The sequence below is a fragment of the Corvus cornix genome, chromosome 3 (genome assembly GCF_000738735.6).
Source record: "Corvus cornix cornix isolate S_Up_H32 chromosome 3, ASM73873v5, whole genome shotgun sequence".
Classification (NCBI taxonomy): Eukaryota; Metazoa; Chordata; class Aves; order Passeriformes; family Corvidae; genus Corvus; species Corvus cornix.
Genome location: NC_047056.1, coordinates 12287448 through 12308050, shown reverse-complemented (window position 1 = coordinate 12308050; position 20603 = coordinate 12287448). Strand labels below are relative to the sequence as shown.

At 52.8% G+C, this 20603-nt stretch overlaps 2 protein-coding genes across 2 annotated transcripts in view; both read right to left on the bottom strand.

The window, feature by feature from the left end:
* LOC120411581 overlaps positions 1–11182 on the bottom strand; it is a 16683-nt gene extending 5501 nt beyond the window's left edge. Inside the window, exons 1-7 of the mRNA XM_039567837.1 lie at positions 10742–11182; positions 9455–9501; positions 7512–7793; positions 6031–6119; positions 4930–5080; positions 3683–3844; positions 1549–1681 (exon numbers count right to left, since the gene is read on the bottom strand). Of these exons, the coding sequence (XP_039423771.1) occupies positions 1549–1681; positions 3683–3844; positions 4930–5080; positions 6031–6119; positions 7512–7793; positions 9455–9501; positions 10742–10899 (1022 nt within the window). The 5' untranslated portion in view covers positions 10900–11182. The remainder of the gene's footprint in view (positions 1–1548; positions 1682–3682; positions 3845–4929; positions 5081–6030; positions 6120–7511; positions 7794–9454; positions 9502–10741) is intronic.
* Positions 11183–13547: 2365 nt separating this feature from the next.
* LOC104696643 lies at positions 13548–18507 on the bottom strand. Its single transcript, XM_039567836.1, is given in 9 exon segments — positions 13548–13662; positions 13929–15034; positions 15036–15160; positions 15455–15631; positions 15844–16065; positions 16068–16212; positions 16426–16476; positions 16563–17307; positions 18455–18507. Coding segments are annotated over 9 exon segments (2718 nt in total). The 3' UTR covers positions 13548–13568.
* Between the last annotated feature and the right edge of the window lie 2096 nt (positions 18508–20603).

Genomic DNA, 20603 nt, shown 5'->3' with positions numbered 1-20603 from the left:
AGGTGCAAACAACTCCCTCTCTCAGCACTTGCTTTGTGCAGGACCTGAGCTACAGGAAGGCGCGTGATGCATCGGGGCTGCAGCGCAGGGCTGGCGGCTGATGCCACGGGCATCCCTGAGTGTCACCCGGACCCCCCCACAGCTGCAGAAGCTCTCTGCACCTCACAGGGCACCAAACAGAAATGGGGAAGAGAAAGCAGAAGAGACAGGGCAGAGCAAAGGCGACTGCACAAGGAGATGCATCGCGGCAGATTTTTCATGCTCATCCCAGGGTGAATGGAGTCCTTATCCCAGTGTGAATGAAGCAGTGAGTAGATGATAACCCAGACATCAAAAAGACAACCAATATCACCTAACATTTGTGGGGTTATCACCTCTGGGCCTCTACAGGCCTCCTTCTGTCTGTGTCTAAGTTTGGGACACATTGTGAGTATTGACAAAACATCTCAGGCCCATATGAAGCAGTGAGAAGGAAACAGTTGACTTGCAAAAGTGCAAGATTCCTAGAGGATTTTATTTCTTTTTCCTTCTCTTCTGCCATGAGCCCCTCAGGACTAATGACAGGCTGAGTGACTCTATAGCACAACTCAGTGCATTTCTCAGAAAGAAGAACTCCCTGTAGCTGCTCCTGGGACTCACATGCGGAAGGTCACAGGCAGACCCTGACTCCTGCCACTGCTGCCAGCAGTGGGGCCAGAGACAAATCTTACTCAGTGCCACTGGGCCCCGAGGCACCCAAATCTCTACACTCCAAACTGCTGCCATCCTGCTTCTGGCTTCAGCCAGCAAATCATCTTGTCCCACAGCTTTCTCTCTTCCCTCAAGATATCCTTTGCAGCTCCACAGAGCAGCAGGCAAAGCGAGGAAACAGCACGGACCTGCTGCAGCTGGAGCACTGCTGCAGACCAAGGCCAAGAAAAGGCTGCTCTCAAATCTTTATCCTCTCTCTGCTCTGGAGTGGTTTCACTGGTGCCCCTCGGCCCTCTGGGCTGCTGGGGCTCAGAGGCACTAGCAAGATGCTCTCCTAACCTACCTTAACGCTGTTGCTGCCTGTTCTGATCTTCCCCTCCCCCCTCCCAAAGACATGTGCACTGAGCTCCTTTGTTCCAAGCGCGGGCAAAGCCAAATGTAACTCAGACTCTTCAGCAGTATCTGATTGGCCGCTCACCCCGGGTCCGCCCCCAGTCCTCCCCTTTCCCCTTCTCCTAATAAAGATGGTCGAGGGGAGGCAAACGCCCTCTCTCAGCTCAGCTACTTTCCTGTGAACATCTCTGGTCGTCTGTCTCATTTGAAAGCTTCTAACTGCAGGGAATTGAGCGAGCAGGGAGCTATATTTCTCCCTCTTTGCTTCTGCTGATGGTATTTGCTCTGCAGCTGATTCAGGTACCGATTTTAGAGCTACTAAAGTGCTAGATCGCCCTTGCTACCTCTCAAGGCTGCTCGAGGCTTTCTAAGGCATTGAAATACAAGCGCTAGCCGGTATAAAGCTGAAAAGATACCTTCCACATAACGCTAAGAGGGAGACAGAGTGAACAGGGCCTTTCTTACCAGTCATCACTGCTGAGCAAGGAGAGTGCCTCGAGCAAGGACTGCTGTGGCTCCAAAGAGGCTCCGTCCTTCTGCCCCTTCCCACGGAGCGGCTCCTCTCGGCGCTCGGCACCAGTGGCCGTCTGCGGGGTCACTGTAAGGAGAGGGTCAGCCATGAGCGCTGCAGCCCCGGGCAAGGCACCCCGCCATGGAGCGGCCTGCAGCCCCATCTCCCAGCCAGCCTTCCATGAGGTACAAACTGGCACTGGCTCAGAGAATTCCCTGCTCTCTGGCTCCTTGCTTTCTCCCAGCCCCCCCAGCTGGGCACAGCTCCTTGGCTCAACCTGACAATTGCCCACACAGCGCCAGCTCCCAAGTGCCACAGGTACCACAGCCAGCGGCACGTTCCTGAGGCCGCAGAGCTCCCACTCCCTGTGAGACAGTGCCCACCAGCAGGACTTGCTCCCCACGAGGGACCCCTCAGCTGCCTCTCCTGTCTCAGCGCCCTGATTTCCCCGAGCCCTGAGGACAGAGGCACTCTGCAACTCCCTGAGGAAAGACCTGCAGCTGCCTCGTGACAGCACCAAGCCGAGCCTGAACAAGCGAGTCCTGCTGGGCCCGGCTGAATCCCCTCAGAGCAGCTACCAGGGAACAGCGATACCTGACCCTTCACACCTCACAGCGCCTCTGTTCCCATTGGCTTCAAATATTCTAGACAGAGGGCAGCTGAGTGCACTTACATTTCAGCCTGCTCTTGGGAAGGGAGTAGTTCATGGATTTTGTTCTTTCCAAGCATCATGAATCTTTACTATTTCAGTAAAGTACCCACTGGCTGTATTTGAAAGATGCTGAGGTGAAATGTGTTTGTCCTCAAATGGACTTGTGTGCACACTGTGCAAGCCTAAGCTTGTGGAAAAATGGAATCTCTAGCCCAGATGGTTGATAAAAAAGCCTTCCAAATGCAAATTGATGATAAGAATACGTAAATACAGATGCAAATTGTTGGCAGACACAATCTCTTGATAGTCAGTTTACAAGGTATGAGAAAAGTCAGATGATAAATGCATTTCTTAAGAAACCCACTTGTCATCCAAAGGACTGTTGATCATCAATTTCATGTCATGCACTCAACAGGTCGTTTTCTAATGTGTACAAGGAAACATCTGAGCTGTCTCAAATGATGGAGTTTAAACATTGCACAGAATCTAGAATATTCAGATGGGAGCTAATCTGGCTGTCACTGATGTACCCCTGTCACTGCCATCAGTGGTGTCACTGCAGAAGGATGTGGATGTACACATCTATATTCAATAGGAATGGGGAGCCACGTCAGGCTAGTTCTGGTCAATTGTGAGCATGGAAGTAGCATGACTAGAAAAGAGCACTCAAAGTATCATTCCTAGCTCCCTTCTTCTTCTCTCACCCTACTCAGGATCGTAGCACAGGCAGGCTGCCCTCACAGGAGAGGCAAGAGCCACTAGGGACTATGTGCTGTGTATTCACTGCGGGCAGCAAACAGCCTGGGAGCACCAGGCAGCCCCTCCTGGCTGTCACCTGCTACACAGGCCGCTGTATTTGGGTGGGGTGACACAGGAGGCGCTGCTTGTTCCCTCTTGGCATTGCAGGCCGTGGGATGGCAGCGGCGAGAAGCCATTGGGCACTTCTGGGAGCAGCAGCACGGCTGCACCAAGTGGCTGACTGCCATGCAGAGACAACCCTTGCTGGGAGAGCAGGAAAGCTGGCTGCAGAGGCGGACAGCAGCACAGGCAGAGGGCCAAGATGGAGAGTGGACAATTGATCGTGGTGGTACTCGTAGGTGCACAGTGAGCACACCCTGCCAGACTGCCCCGAGCTCATCCCTGCAGTTACAGCTGCCTCCTGGCACCAGTGCTGTAGTTTGCTCTATCAGGATGGGCAAAAGCCAGAGCTTAGGTCTTTACCACTACTTTATGCAGCTCAGCTTTCCAATGGATCAATAAGAACCAACTGCTCCAGTTCTGCCGAGCTGGAGTAACTCAAGAGTAGATTTGCTGCTCATTCTCAGCACAGGCTATGAACCCAAGATCCCAGCTGTGGTGGCTGAATCAGGAGGCAGTTTGTGCTCCTTGTGCAAGGAAAACCGGTGCAGGAAAAAGCTGCTGTGGAGCAGGCTTACCTGAGGAGCTGCGTGGGAAGCTGCCGTCTCCATGGATGATGGGCTTCTTGGACAGTAAGGGCACGTTGTCCTGCTTCCTCAAGACCTTCTTCTTCAAGGCACTACCAGGGTGTTTCCTCTGCACACTGGAAGCTGTGCCATTGACAGGCGGTAGGCTAAAGCCTGCAGGGACCAAAGAGGAGCTTGGAAGTGGAGGGTGACAATGGAAAGGCCCAGAAAACTTGCTGGAGCTGGGTAACATCTCTTTGTTATCCCAAAGAACTTCAAGTATAACAGTGGCACAGAACCATGGGAAAGTGATCACAGAATCCTAGAAGAGTTTATGTGGGAAGGCACCTTTAACCACCATCTAGTCCAGCCCCCATGAGCAGGGACATCTTCAGCACGAGCAGGTTCCTCAGGGCCCCATCTAACATGGCCTTGAACACCTTCAAGGATCAATCAACAACAGCTTCTCAGGGCAAACTCTTCCAGTGTTTCATCCCCTTCATTATAAAGAAATTCTTCCTAATATCTAATCGAAATCTACCCTCTTCTGGTTTAAAACCAAACTGCAGTGATGCTTCCCCGAAGAAACAAGGAAACCCCAGTATTGCTTTGCTTTTGTTTTCCTGTTTCAGAGGCTGGCTGGGGAAGTTGCCAAAAGAAAGCGCAGATAACCTTGCGTGATGCCCTCGGGCTGAGTGCTGCCTCCTGAGGTCCCTGCTGCTGCCCTGGGGCAGCGCACACAGCACTGCAGTCAGAGCCCCTCAGCCCGGATTCAGTCGGCAACGCTGCTTGCTCCTGGGGCTACAACAGAAGCACTGGCTCGGGGCTTCAGCACAGCTCTACAGCGCCAGCTCCTCAGCAGGGAGTGGTGGGAGAAGGGTCTCTGGGGTTTTCATTAGAAGGAGTTGAATTTTGTTTCTTCCAGGTTGCACCTTGGTTGAAAAGCATTCTTTTGGACCCACTTTTCCTGGAGACTGCTATCCAGGAGAGAGTCTGAAGCCCCAGTGTACTTTGCAAGACAGAATTTTACACTCTGAAGGACTTCAGAGGGGAAGGTGGGAAGCTGATATTCTGTTACGGACTCAGTGAGGCCATGGGCAAGACACTTCATGCCTCTCCATTTTTCTTTGGGGACCGGAAATACATCCTATGCAAACTCCCACTCAGATGCAAATGTAACAGCCCCCCAGTCTGAGGGCAACACTGTGCAGAGGGCAAGCAAGTGATCAGAAAGGACCACAGGTGTAGTAACCACTTACTTGCTGCAGCTGCATCCCCGGGGTCAACTGTCTGTGGAGGCAGCTGCAAGGACGTTTCCTTTTCTCTCTCTGTCTTGATCTCTTTCTCCAAAAGCTCCATTGGCTTCCGCTCTAAGTTCCTTTGAGCCAACTTGCCCAATGCAGCACGGACCTACATGCAATGGGAATGCATCACAGACTGTAAGCAGAGACACACAAACCAGACACAACATCTCATCAGGAGCACAGAGTCCATAGAGTTCCACAGTCCTTGATGCAGCTCCATGTACATTCCAATGGTTTCTGAAGAATGTCTCCCGTCCTCACCTTGGCAATTACACACAGTGAGGTGGAACACTTTATTGCCATAACCTCCCACTGCTCCAAGGTACTGTTTCTCAGCCTGTGTCAGGAGGCCCTGCTTGAAGCAAGAAAATCACAGGAGTGCTCCAAGACAGATGAAGAGCCTACGTGACCAGTGAGCAGGCAGTTCCCTTCCTACAGGCCATGGCAGGAGAATAAAAACCATGTGCAATACGCAGCAAGGAGGGGTAAGTAGCTGTTGCTTAACACTCATGGCCAGGAATTGCAGCTGTTTCTCACTTCTGGCTTCTGAAGGACTCAGCTGCTCTCGGAGACCGTGAGGCCAAAAAGAGGAGTCACGTGAAAACAAGTTGCAGAAACATTGATGTTAATGCGTGGAAAAATTGAGAATGAGAGGGCTGTGAGATACAGCAAGAAAGGTAACCAGGAAAAATCAAACTCTCCCATTTTATTTTGCAGCCTTGCTTACACTCAGCATTAGAATCCTTGCTTCTGTGCTTCCCAGGATGCACTTTGCCCACATTCACTGATGTGTAGCTTGCTCTGCCATTCAGAACTTCTCTACAAGGGCCTTTGCACATAAAGAATGCTTCTGGCATGACCTTAGCACCATCTCCAAACCAGTGACCTTGCCACCACTGGAAATAGCCAAGCAATTGCTCTGTAGCTGTCAAATATATTCCCAAGAGAATCCCCATCCCCCAAGAGTGGAAGATTATGATTTTCAGGGACATTTTGGGCCTAGCACTAAACAGTCACTGGAAAGGAAGTCTGCTCATCCCTGTCCTTATCCCTCACCTTTCCAAAGCCATCCTTCAGGGCTTCGGCACTCGTAAGGCCAGCACTGGTGGGGTGATCCGTCTCCTTGGCCTGGCTCACTGGGAGGCCTGTTAATGGAAGCAAAGGTTCCTGTAAATCTCTGGCACACTTCAAGCCCCCAACAGCGCCATGCTGGGCAACAGGCAAGACAGCTTCCAGATTGCAGAGCTCTGATAAGACCCAGAGATTGTGTCTGAGAGCAGCAAGCTACATATGCCTAGAACCTCTCCCAATGGATGGGCTACTGCCACAGTGCACTGGCAGCAGACATGGCATTGCTCTGTGGCCAGCAGAATGAAACCTCCTGCATGATGGAGGCCTCAGCCCTGGATGCTGGAGAGCCGCTGTGTTTGATAGAGAAGGGCAGAGACGGAGCTTGCTCTTGACAGAGATTCTTATCTGCCCTAATTCATGCTGATTTTAGTAAACATCTTCTTCCCGGTTCCTAAAAGAACTCCCGGGTTCTAATACCCGTAAGCATTTAGATCAATATTTTCTTCTCTTTGTGGCAATATTTTAGAGGACATGAAAAGAAAAGCTTAGGATTGCAGGAGTGTTAGCCAAACGTGAATTGTGTTCTTGAAACTGGATAATTTGCTTTCCCCGAGGATTTTCATTCTAAACTGTGTGAGATTGGGCCACTTTCAGGCCAGTCTGACTAAAGGCTGATTTTCCTAATGGAAGTGGAACAATGTAGCTCATTCTGAAACACTCTCCAACAGAGCCGTTAAAACTCAGAGGATGAATCACTCTTTACATGGCTTCACAGAGGATAAAAACACGTGGCAGCAAAGTAGCAGAAAACCAATGTCTTAAATCAGGATTTTTTGCCCAGCAAAATGGTCAGCTTAATAATAAAAAAGAGTTAGATATGGGCTTTGAGGAAGGAGGGCTATTCTGGATGGGAAGGCAAGGCCTTGGAAGGTAAGAGCATCTGAGAAGTTGACAGGGAAACTACTGACTCCAGGGTAACCTCCTTGGGACCAGTGCAGTCAGTCCCAAGTGCAAAGTGGAGACACAAAATATAACAGAGGCCACAATGCCAACATAAAGCATCGGAAGCTACAGTATTTCATGTGAGAGATTCCCTGGAAACTTCTAAAGAGCTGCACAGGGAAACATGCTCCTGCCAGCAGCCACTTGAGGCAGGCCAGGGAGACACCCTGACCCACTTGCACAGAGCCAGCACAGGAACAGCCTGGCCTCTGGGCTGCCCTGGGACAGCAGGGAGCCCAGAGGCCTGTGCTTTCCAGGAATGGCTCAGCTGCACACGCACCCTCCTGCTCCTCTGCCGGCCCCACAGCTGAGCAGCCCTACAGCTCCACGGGGCACTGGGAGCAGCACAGCTCATTGCAGGGGGCACATGCAGGGCAGAACTGTTCCCTGGCAATGTGCCCAGGCTCTCTAGGCTGGCACAAGAGCCTTCCTCCCGCCAGAGAGCGGCCCAGCTCCCGCCTTACCTCTTTGTGAGGCTGAGCCATGCTCAGCCTTCACCTTGTGCTCCCTGGCAGTGACCCCGGGGGCAGCGCTGCTCAGCTGCCCCTGCCGGGGCTCCTGGGCCAAGGCCCCCTGAGCAGGCTGCGAGCGGAGACCTGCACTGCCAAGGCCGGGCTTCCGCACATCCGTCTTCAAGCCGAAAAGTTCAGCCAGTTCCCTTGGGAACAGAGGCATCCCAGGTCCTATCACACACCATGAATTTTTTCCCTTCTTCCTCTGGGTGTTTGTTGTAGACTCAGAAGAAGCTGTAGATCAGGTACAAGGGAAGAAGTGAGTTAGTTGAACTCCCACCTTTACAATCACCACAACTAATGGGTGAGGCACTCGAGGGCTTATTTAAATATTGAGAAGATCGCTTTGTTTTTATTTTTCATGAAACTAGCATCACTATAATTGCTCTGAACTGTATGGAGCTGGCAGGACAGGAGAGAGAGATTCCACTACTTTGCTTCTGTGCTGCTCATGGCTCATCCACTACTTGGGGATCCCTTTCCTTCCAAACAGTTGGCAACCCACAGGGGTCTCTAGAATTTGACAATTCCACCTAGGAAGTAATTGCTTTCCAAAGCCAGTTTTCAAGGCCTTTGTTTCTGTAACTCCCCCTCAGTTCTTGGTTGGGTTTTCTTGGTGGTTTTTATTTCTCTTTACAACAAAGGCAGTGCTGGGACACAAACAATGGCACCACGTGTTAGAAGCAAAAGAAGATTTGCAATCCCCATTACATGTCCCCACTATTCAAGCAGCCCATATCTGTAGGGAACACATTGTTCATGCAAACGTCCCAGCTTTCTCTGCTTTGTTGCTCCAGGAGTTTATTCCCTGCTTTCCTTCCTGCAGAGACACCCAAACCCAACATAAACATGACCTGCCTCAAAACATTTCTGATCTTCGCTAATCCTGACAATTCAAAATTTTCTTAATGGAAATGGCATGGTGCAGGTTAATCTGAAATGCTCTCCATTGGAGCTTTTGAAACTCAGAGAACTAATCATTCTGTACAGGCCTCCACCAATGATAAATCGTTTTTCTGCATCAGCAAAATTGTTTCTTCAAATCTCATCTCTCCTATCATTCCATGCCCAGAGATGGCAAAGGAACAACAACCCTGGCATTGAGGCTTTGAACTTGAAAGCAGGGACTGACACACATGCACCAGACACCTCATTTGGTCTGGCACAACTCTTCTTGTCAGGGATCAGGCAAGGCAGGGAGGGGGGACAAGGCAGAAGGCATCTCCTCCCCCAGCCTCAGCCTGCAATACTGACACGGGCAGAGAGAGTCGGGGAAGAGATTTGCCATCGTGAACCTGCCATAGGTGGCTTTAGGCTTGTGCTGTCAGAGGATGACAAACTCTGATCCTGCATAGGCTGCATCCATTTGGAAGTCTCCTTCCCCTTAACTGGAACATTCACAAGGACTTTCTGTCTAAGGAGGTTTCCCTATTTCTCCCATGCAAAACCAGGCAATATCCATGAATCTCCTTCAGATCTCAAAGGGTTCAGCACAGAAACTGCCCCAAGGGAAGGTGTCCTCCTTCAAAGGCAGGAGGAAGGAGTGGGAACATTTCTCCTTTCATGCTAAATGTCTTTTTTTCTCTACTAATTATGACCTTAGAAAGGGTGCAGGGAGATGAAAGGCATGTGCAGGATGGAGAGGAATGTTTTCTTTTCCTGTGGCGCATTTCCCGAGCCCCAAGGTACCAGTGCAGCTCCTGGAGTAATTTTCACTGCACCACCGGAGCACACTCCCAGTGACCAGGCTCTGGGAGAGTGCACTGAGCCCATCAAGGAATTGAAAGGAATTTGAAGACATTTAAACCAGGATGGTTTTCAACCAAACTGCCACAATGCCACCCCTGGGTCAGCATTCCAATGGTCAGTTTAGGACAGACATGCCCTGTACCTACCTGCATGTTCAGAGTTCTTCTCTTTGCTTCTGCTGCTGGATCTTGGCCTTGAGAAAAGGGAGGACAAAAGAACATATGAGCACGTAGAAAGAGAAGGGCATGGAATGTGTGTAGCATCAAAGGAGGCAAACCTTCTTAGCATGGTCCCCCTGATGAAGGAGGAAATGCAACACATAAACCCAACACGATGCAAAGCTGAGGAATTGTCCTTAAGCTTTCAGGTGCTGGAGTCCCACAGAGCTTGCCAAGCTCCGGCTGAAACACAGCAGTCATTCTTCAACTTGCATCAGACCTGCCCAGTTCTCTCCTTTTGGAGCCAAGTGGCTCCTACAGCCTCTGTGAAGCAGCAAGAGCTGCTGAGCTGAGACACAAGTCTGTATGGAGGGCAGCTACTTTTGTTCTCCTGCCCAAGCTTGACTTTGCCTGCTCATGCCTTACACTGGTGACAGTCTCGGGCTACATGGGGTCATAGCACTGCTCTCTCCTGAGAATGACAGTACACCTCCTTGCTCTTTCAAGGACAAAAAGGCCTTTTCCAACTCAGCTGCCAGGTAAGGATATTCCGATTGCACTTTAAAAGCCCTACAGATGCTTTTCAATTGGAATGATACTTCTGTGACTCCTGCTTTATCCTTGTCACTAGGATAAGCTTGACAGCTACATTTTCTCACACATATATCCAAGCCAATATCTTTGCATCAGGTACAGTCCTATAACTCTTCTCTAGCACCTTGCCCTCTTTGATCTTAAGCCCAGATCGAAATACTAAACATGGATCAGATGATACATCTGTACCCCAAGTTTTATCTGGGCTCTGGTTTCACGGTGGAGGCCCAGGCACAGAGAAGTCACACCTGACATTTACAGGAGCAGCACCTGAATTTGCAGACACCTCCTCAGTAGCCAATATTTGCCCTGACATATTCTCATAGCTGCAGAACTTGACAGTCAAGGATCACAGTATTCAAAGGTCTGCAGTATCCAGATCCATGCAATACAGTTCCCAAATGACAGCACAAACACCACAGAGGGAATCAGTAGCCAAGTCCAGCAGAGGACCTGTTCTGAGGTGCTCTTAAGCCCTGCCTCCTCTTCCCCACAACCACCTCTGCTCTTAGGGCATATGGTGTTGGCTTTGCCATTGTGCTGGATCACCACAGATGGGCAAAATGGGGAATACACTGAGGTTTGCCTAAATACAAGGGAGAGATGACTGTGGAAAATAACCTCACGAGACGGGAAGAGCGAGGGGAACAGCACACTGGAGCAGCAGACACCTTGGCTTACCTCATCTCCTGGGACTCCTGGAAATCCAGCTGCGGAGAGCTTGGGACAGACGCTGCCGCACTGCTCACAGGGGGACTCACTGCCTTGCGTATTGGGGGGATCAAAGGTGGTCCCAATGACCCCTTCTTCATATCCCCACCTCTGGAATGCACAGGCATCAAGGCAGCCTGGAAAGAGCAGAAGACTCAGATCAAGCATCCAGCCTTGCCCCCATTCATGCCTGAAGACATTTAGCCATGCTCTTAGCTGGGACCTGGCAGAGATGTCAAACTGATGGAGCAGCTTGGTCTAGGACAGGGAATGGAAAGGGAAGTGGTGAGGGAGAGACCATGTCCCACATTTGCCACCGCTATCCCTGTGCTCACTTGTCTGGAAATGTGGCTACATTCCCAGATGGCATCCACATGTTTGGCACCAAGATGTTCTGCGGTGCCACTGCCTCCACTGGCCTTTTGGATCGTATGGGAATGGCCTTGGATCCCTATTCTCTCCCTGTCCCTAAAGTGTTGCAGTGGGGATCCTGCAACACGCGTATATCAAACCAGGAGTCCCGTGGAAAGGAAATATATATGGACAGACAGATTCTTGCTAGATGTTTCAGAGATGTTTATTTCTCCAGCCGCATGGCCGGAGCTCTGCCCAGGAACTGTTCCAGTCACGGGACCAAGGATCCTTCTGCCCGCGCAGGGAACACAAACCAACCAATGGGAACGAGGCTGAGCAGGGGCAGGGAAGCCCCGTGTCTGTGCCCTCAGGGCCCCTCTCCCAGGGCTACAAGGCAGGGGGGGGGACCCCAACACCTCACCCGTTTTATTTTAATAAAAGGAGAATGAAAACAACTGGATAAACATAACAAGAACAGTTTCAAGACAAAACAAGCCACCCTCCTGAGTCTTTAAATGTCCAAACAGATTCTGTGGAACATCTTAGGGCTGACAGAAGGGAGACAGAACTCTCTGAGCATGCTTTGTGGGGAAACTGAGGCAGGAGAGGGTTTAACTTCTTCCCTCCCCCTTTTCATCCCCCACTCGGCATTGGAAAGGGATTTTTGGGGAAACAATTGGCAAAAGCATGGTTTTGTGAGGGAAACCATGGGTGAAAAAACGGATTAGGAATACACTGGGGGTAATAGGACATAGGGTAAAAGGGAAAGGTGGGATTAGGAAAGGGAAACTGTAGGGGGGGCTTACAATAGAGATACTGTCTAACATGACTACGATTTTTTGCATATATACTGCCTTTTACAGGAACACCATCAGGCCCAGTGACCTGCGATGCTTGTAACCCTTTTCTCCCTAGAACAATATTAAATTCCACCACCTCTCCATCTCCCAAGCTTGGGATGCATTTTTCAGGGTTATTCTTTTTAATAGCAGTTCTATGCACGAATATGTCTTGCTGGTTGTCACACCTTGTTATAAAACCATAATTTGCTTAACATTATACCATTTTACTATCCCTAAGGTCTTAGTTACTATGATCTTTTCCTTTTTCCGAGTGGCTGCTGTTTTCTGTCTCGCTGCGTCTTTGCTCTCTCCTTCGGTCGCTCCCGTGTTGGAATTGTCGGGGCTGCTGGTGCCTGCGCGCTCTTCCCGGGGTCGCGTTCGGGGCCGTGCGGGCCGGGCCGGGCCGCGCCGCTCAGTTCTCCGTGCGTCACCTCCTCTGGTCGCAGCTTCGCTGCCGCTGCCGGGCGCTGCACCCACATCTCGGCCGGGCCCCCGAGCGATGACTCCCCCGCGCTCCGCTCCAGCGCGCGTCTCGGCCGGGCGCGGCTCAGTTCCACCGCCATCGCCGCCAGCCGCCGCCCGCGCGCCACCTCTCTCGGCCGGGCATTCACGGGGCTCACTCCACCACGCACTGTGCTGGGCCATGTGGGCACCGCCGGGTCCTGCCGCTCCCGCCGCTCCTCGCTCCGCCACCGACACTGCGGCTCGCGTGGCTCCGCCCGCACGCGGGAACTGCCTCGCTGCTGCTCGCAGAGCGCTCGGTGCACATGGCCTGGGCCGCACGGTCCCTGCGCCAGGCTTCCCTTCGCCAGGACACAGCTGACATTGCTCAACAGTCTCGGTAATTAAATAATATTCACGAAAATATTCTTCCATCGGCATATATTTTGACTCCAGTATTAACTGTGTCCAAACGGTTTTCCAAAAGCCCTTGGTAAGAATTAAATCCCAAGAAACATAGAAAAAGTTCTTAAACAACCATGCCAGGAAGTGTTTCAGTTCTTTTTGAGCTTGAATCAAGCTAAAATTTACAAATTGTTGTTCAAGAATCATTTTAAGTTTAAGATAAATGTCCATATGCGGCTCTGAGAGCCAAGAGTCTTCCCACGGTTCCTCCATAGTTTAGATACGGAATAGCAAAGCAAAACCAAGAAGAGGAATCCAAAGTTTCCAGGGTTTACTCACACAAATCAGTCGCTTAGGGATCGGGGATCGTTCTGCTCACAATTCTCCACCATTTGTTGCAGTGGGGATCCTGCAACACGCGTATATCAAACCAGGAGTCCCGTGGAAAGGAAATATATATGGACAGACAGATTCTTGCTAGATGTTTCAGAGATGTTTATTTCTCCAGCCGCATGGCCGGAGCTCTGCCCAGGAACTGTTCCAGTCACGGGACCAAGGGTCCTTCTGCCCGCGCAGGGAACACAAACCAACCAACGGGAACGAGGCTGAGCAGGGGCAGGGAAACCCCGTGTCTGTGCCCTCAGGGCCCCTCTCCCAGGGCTACACGGCAGGGGAGGGACCCCAACAGGAGAAAGGGGCCAAAAGCTTGGAAAAGGATGAAAGAAACACTCCGATGACAACAACAAGAACAAGATTTATTTTTGACAGCAAATTAACACCTGCCGCCCTCCAGCCCTCCCAGATCCGCAGGCCGAGCGGTGCTGCTTCCGTGCCTGAGGTGCTGGCACCCTGGGGAGAGAAACCGGAAAGCCGCGGTCAGTCGGACAGGGCTCCTGTCCCCCCTGTCCCAGCAGGGCCTGTGCCCGGGCCAGGCTGCTGGCTGTGCCAATTCTCCGTTTCTAGAGGAGAGCAGCATGGCAGGCCATGTTCCACCTCCTCCACTGAAACACGGCAGAGCAGTCTCCTCAGCAGCTGCAAGAGCGGGATGCTCGTGTGCCTGCTGCCGTCTGCCGGAAGCCCTTCTGCCACCCGTTGCTGTGACGCCGGGTACCCACCTCTGGAGACCTGCTGCCAGGAGAGGAGCCGATCCCGCACGAGGTCCTCGTCCGTCTTGAAGGCGATGGCCCCGCAGACTGCGGCCCCCCGGGGTAGCGCCGGCACCGGACGCACTCCACAGAGGGTGCCAGCGCTTCCCCATGCGGTCCGGGCACCCGGTGCAATCTTCCTGGAAAAAGCAAAGAACGATTGCATGAAAGTCAATTAAAAACAAGACCTGGAAGCAAGAAAAAGTGTCAAAGGTTATCACCGTATCGCGGGCCTGGGGAGCGTCTGAGCACTCCATGCAAGCATTAAGGCTCTCCACGGCTGGGGAAAAACCCCACCTTTCCCACACGTAAGCCCTCCCCTTCCTCAAGGGCCTGCAAAGCAGACCAGCTGGGGCACGCCTTCGGAACCCGCCCCCCTCGGCTGCCCCCATCCCTACGGATGGATGCTTTTGCCAGGCTGGCTCCCCCCACCCCAGCCCGGGCCAGGCTGGGTGGCAGAAGCTGTCAGCAAGGCCGGGCGCTGGGCTCCCCCTGTGCAGCATCCGTCCCCTGTCCCGCCAAAAAGCAACTTGGCGGCCGGTGGAAAAATTAATATTCCCCAGTGCCACCAAGCAGGGAAGCTCCGGCGCCTGGCCCGGCCGAGCCCTGCCACGCCTGGAACCACGAGCATCCCCCCACCCCTCCGCCGGCTGTGGACTCATCTTGATTTCGTCGGGGCGCAGAGCGTGTCCTCCAGGAAGGGGCCGCAACCAAAGCCAACCGGCTTTGCCCCGCCAGCGGCCAGCTCGAGGATGGTGTTGTCCGGCTCCAGGTCGTGCTCCAGAAGAACACCCCGGCGGTGCCTCGGCTCGCGGGGACATCACGATGCCATTGAGCTGCAGGGGGATGTTTCCCCTTTTCCAGTCTGTGGCAACTTCACCGCACTGCCACGACTTCTCCAATAGGATGGGGAGCACTGAGCCACTTCCTCCACAAGTCGCTGAGGACCAGCGGAAGCATCTCCTTGGCTGCGCTCTCTCCTCCGTGCCACAGCCGCAGGGAAACGCTCTGCCCCGAGCGCCCCGAGACGTGTGCAGCTGGTGCTTGCTGGGCTCCTGGATCCTACTGTGCAGAGGGATGGACCTCTGCTGTCTCCTGGGCCAGGTGACGGTCCTGCAGCCAAGAATGCTCAAACAGGTCTTCCAAGGACGGCCTGTGCACGGGGTCCATGGATAAACACCACCGGATGAGGTGCTGGCACTCTGGGGAGAGAAACCGGAAACCGCTGCTCAGCGGGACAAGGCTCCTGCCCCTGCTCTCCCAGATTCCACGGTGCCCAGGCCACACTAGGAGCGCTCGGAAGCTGCACCCCAACCTTCCCGTCGATCCTCCCTTTCGGACGAGAGCAGCCCAGAGGCACACGTGCCACCTCCTCCAGCTAACCCCAGGAGATCAACCTCCTCCCTAGCTGCAAGAGCAGGACGCCTGCGTGCCACCTGCCCTCTGCCAACCCCGTCCTTCCCTCCTCCCGCCGTGCCCTGAAGGCGCATCCCCACCTTGAGACACCCGGGGCAGGAAGAAGAGCTGGCCCCGGATGATGTCCTCATCCGTGTTGAAAGGAAGGTGCCCACAGACCAGCTCATAGAGCAGGATGCCCAGGGACCAGATGGTGGCTGGCTGGCCATGGTAGCAGCCAAAGAGGATCCACTCCGGCGGGCTGTACTCCGGCGTGCCTACGGGATACGGGCGCAGCTCATCAGGCCCTGATGAGTGCTGCTCCCTCCCAGCCAGCTCCCGTTCCACAACAGGCAGCCCCTGCCCCGCCGGAAAGCAACTTGGCTGCAGCCGGCTGCAGAAGGATTTCCCCTCGCTCCCTCCCTCTTCCCCCTCTGCCAGCAAAGGGGGGAATCTCTGCTGCCCGGCTGGGCCCCGCCTTTGGGCTCACCTGACATTCGGGTGTAGAAGGTGTCCTGGAGGACCGTGCCGCACACGAAGTCGATGAGCTTTGCCTCGCCGGTGGCCAGGTCGACGAGGACGTTCTCGGCCTTGATGTGGCGGTGCAGGACGCCGCGGCTGGTGCAGTGCCGCACGGCCTCCAGCACCTGGCGGAACAGCCCCCGCGCCACGGGCTCCGTCAGGAACGCCCGCTCCTCCAGGAAGTACCAGAGTCCTGACAGCGCTCCGGACGCTCCATGACCAGCGCGAAGCCGTCGGGCAGCTCGAACCAGTCCAGGAGCCGCACCACGCCGCGGAAGCCAGGGCGCGACACCATCCAGAGCAGCGCCAGCTCCAGGGGCACAAGGGCGCCGCTGTGCTGCGGGGGGGACCGCGATGCCGTCAGCGGGGCCGATGCTGCGCCGAGCCTTCGGCACCCCGGCCCGGCCCCACCGCCGCTCGCCATTGCCCGGCCCGGGACGCTCCGCGGCCCCCGCTCACTCCACGCTCGCTCCCCTCGCAGCGTCCCGGCTCCCACCCTCCCGGGCCTCGCCCTAGCCCCGCCCGCCACGCCCCGCCGGCTTTCACTCACCAGCCGCGCCCACTCCGGGATGCGATCGCGGGACACTCGCTTGATGGCCACCTGCAAGTCAAGGCGAGCGGCGGGCTGAGCTCGTCGCCCGTCGCCCGCCGCCCGCCGCCCCACTCCGACCCGGCCCCACCTCTTACCGGGGCGCCGTCGGCGAGCCGGGTCCCGGAGTAAACGCTGCCGCAGCCGCCGCTCCCCAGCAGCGGGCCCTGCCGGTAGAGCTGCTCCAGGGGAGGCTTCTCCGCCCGTGCGGGCGGCACCGCGCTCTCGGCATTCTGCCCGGGGCCCCCGGGCGCTGCTGCTTCCCGAGCCGCCCCGGGCTCCGGCGGCTCGGGGCCGGCGGCCGAGCAGACGAGCGGCAGAGTTCGGACCGGGGAAGCTGCCGGCGATGCTGCGGACGACGCTGCCGGGGACGGGGCGGGAGCCGGGCGGCAGCGGGACGGCTCCGGGCGGAACCGCCGGAGGGGCCTCGTTCGGGGCCGGGGCCGGGCCAGGGCCCGCGCCAGGCGGAGCCAGAAGAGCGTGCTGCTCCGCCAGCACCAGAGCGAGCGGCACTTCCAGCGGCGCCGCTGCCAGTACGGACAGAGCCCGGCGGAGGCGGCACCGCGGCGGGCCGGGCAGGGGCGGGCAGGGGGCGGCCCCGCCGAGCGGCGGCAGCGGGGCGGCTCCGGGTGGGGCCGCCGGAGGGGCCTCGTTCGGGGCCGGGGCCGGGCCAGGGCCCGCGCCAGGCGGAGCCAAAAGAGCGTGCTGCTCCGCCAGCACCAGAACGAGTGGCGCTTCAGCGGCGCCGCTGCCAGTACGGACAGAGCCCGGCGGAGGCGGCACCGCGGCGGGCAGGGGGCGGCCCCGCAGAGGGGCGGCCCGCGGGACGCGGCATGAGCCGCGCTGGGAGAGGCGGAGACAGGGACGGGACGGGACGGGACGGGACGGGACGGGACGGGACGGGACGGGACGGGACGGGACGGGAGTGAGTGGAGTGTGAGAGGGAGAAGGGGACGGAGAGCGAGCGGAAATCGATCGGGAGAGGCGCTGCCGCTGAGCCGCCGGAGCGCGCGGCCGTTCCGTTCGTCCGTTCCCTGCGCGAGCCCACCGGAGGAGCCGGCGCGCGCCCCGCGGAAGGGAAGAAGCAAACAAACAAATAAATACCCATGAAAGAAATAACCTAATAAATCCATACAGAAATAAAGAAAAGTGTGGGCTTGTAGTTTTCTTCTTCCTTGGGTGAGATGAAGCATTTCACCGGGAAGAGTTCCCTGTCCTGATGGTTGTGCGAGAGTGGACAGGAGTGGAGCCTTTAATATTCAGGTAGAAAAGATAAATCGTGTCAGTAATGTCATCTCTTTTCATGCTCTGTTGCGACAGTTGCAGGCTCTCAAAAGATATCATTTCCATGCATCCTGGCCTTGAACACTTTCAGGGATGGGGCATCCACACCTTCTCTGGGCAACCTGTTCTAGCACCTCACCACCCTCACAGTGAAGAGATTTTTTCTGAATATATATTTTTAACCTGCTGTTTTATTGACTTTTTAACGGCAGTACTACTGCATATGCAGTATCCTTTCTTCAGCTGAGGACGAGAATGGAATTGAAGGGTACATTGTCCTCTTACCATCCTTTATGCAGAGAGCAGGCAGAAAAACAAGTGGTTGTGCCGATAAAATGTGCTTTTCGTACACCGATGTGCGCTGTTTCTTCTGCACACGCAAAAACTAAGAGTGTGCAGTGACAAGCAACTTGTAAATATCTTGCTCCACCAAGCGTCTGCAATTGGATCTGCAACACTGGGAAAGCCATGAAAATGTTTTGCTACTGTAATCCCTCTGCCTATGACTGCAAATGGATCGTGTCTTTCCCCCCATCCCTGTTCAGATGGCAGGGGAACAAACTGCCTCCAGGTACAATAGGAAAATTACTTGAAACATTTGGCTACAGCACCAGATGGTGTTGGTATATGGCTGGTATGGATGGTATAGTGACATAATGGGAATATGACAACTAACACACACCCCTCAAAAATGCAACTGGAGCACCAATCCAGCTTGGCATTTTCAGGTTTTTCTTCTAAATCTTTCCTCACTCCCATGATGGGGCACAAAATGGTTTTTCATGATATTCCATAACATTGTGATTGCTTAGTTTTTATATACAAAAAGGTAGAACAGATGTGGAAAAAAAATCTCAAAAAAAATCCACTGATTAAAATTTTCTAAAATATTAAAAATATAAAAGCATGATCATAGTATTTTCTTCTAATATTGAGGATCTTCCATGGTAGAAAGCAGTTATGTACAAACAGTGCAATATGTTCTCCGTCCACACACTGGGGAGGTTTTACACCCACACCCCAAAACAGCTCTCACTCCACAAGAGACAGGAACTGTGCCTCTGATAAGGTTTTCTTGAGCTATGGTAAATGTAATTTAAGCAAACATTTTTATTACCTGTGGTAAGTAACTTTCTGTAAGCAAAATTATCACTACTGTTGCTTTAGTCATGTATCATGTTTTCACTAGAGCCTTGCTCACATTAAGTCAAATTAACACAACATTTATTTCCTGTGCATTACCCCATAGGCTGTATCCCATGATTACATTAAATTGTTGTTTTGTATTGACTTCTAGTAGAAGCTTTTTGGGGAAATGCAATAGAATATAGGCAAGTCAAATGTTAATAAATGTATTTTACAGTTAACATTAGTTTTATTTTTGGAGCGCCAGCATGGAGGAACAAAAAGAGGTAATGCATCCGCCTCGCCCACCTCACTGGACAGATGAGCAAAGCAGCTGCCATAAGGCAGAGCTGATTCAAAGAACAAACACACTCTCAGGCTGAGGGTGGATCTGTCAGCTTTTGCACAAAGACACAAAAGGGGAAATGAAAAGAACTCCTTTTCTTGAAATTCCCAGGAAGGCTAAGAGAAGCACCACAAATGAGCTTCTAACACTCAACCCACAAACAGATACAAAATGAACTTCTGCAAACTTGCACCTGTACTTAAGAGGATAAATCAATGTAATTTTTTATCAGACACCACCATGAATTGGAAAAAACCCCAAACCACTATTTAATTTCAGCAAAATCTTTATTTTAGTTCATAGGCTTGTTTGTATCAAAAGCAGTTACTTCAAAATCAAATTCACATAAAATTCAGCATGTAAATAAGCTGAAGTTATCATGGGTTAAGATCTGTTGCTGAAAGACAAGGGCTCTGAATGACATTTCCACAACCATGTGGGGCAACAGATAAAATTGGAACAGCATAGTGGGGTATGTAATCCCATTTTGTGTCTTAGTTTTCATGGGGTTTAATTAACCTGAGAGTATCTTGAGGGTGGCTTTACGTTCATCCTAGACTGCAATGGTAAACTGGTGAATATCACAAAGAGTACATATAATAAGAGGGGGTTTTCTGTCTAATGGGAACACAGACAAGGCAAATCCAGATAAAATGTTGCTTATAACTTAAATGTACCAAATGAGCTCATAAAGCTCAGTGTTGAATTATTGATGTTTTGTAGCAGGAGTATTTTAAATGAAGATGTGTTTTTCCTAAAAGGTGGAATCTGTTGTCTTTCATGAGCTACTCTGGGTTGAAGGAAATAATTTTATGGCCTCATTCTGGACCTCAAAGCCTGTCTCTAGATTAGTCCTATAGGAAATTCATGACAGACAAAAGCAAGGTGTTTTTCCTATGTGCATGGGTGATGAAGTATGCATACTTATTTTTTGCTACATTGCAATATTTATTTTTTAAAGGAATGGTAAGAAACATTATTTCCTATTAGTAACAATATACGTAGCTTGATTTCTTATTTAAAAGGTGTGGTTGGCCTTGGCTTCTAGGATAATGAAAGTTACTTTGATGTCAAGCTTTTCTAATATGCAACAAATCATTGCTGTCTCTATCACTGGCCAGAAGCTGTTATTTTTGTATGTTTTGAGAAGAGCTGTAGGTGATTTTCCCTTCCACTTGTAGATCAAATTGTTGTGTTGCAAATGCTGATCAAAGAAACATCTCTAGTTCTGGAAAGGCTGGCATAGAATCACAGTGGGGTTTAGGTGAGAAGGGACTGCTGAAGGTCTTTCATCCTGTCATCTGCTGGGAGTGAGGCTAACTCCAAAGCTGTGTCAGGTTGCTCAGGGCCTTTTCCAGTCAGTTTTGAACACCCTGAGGGATGG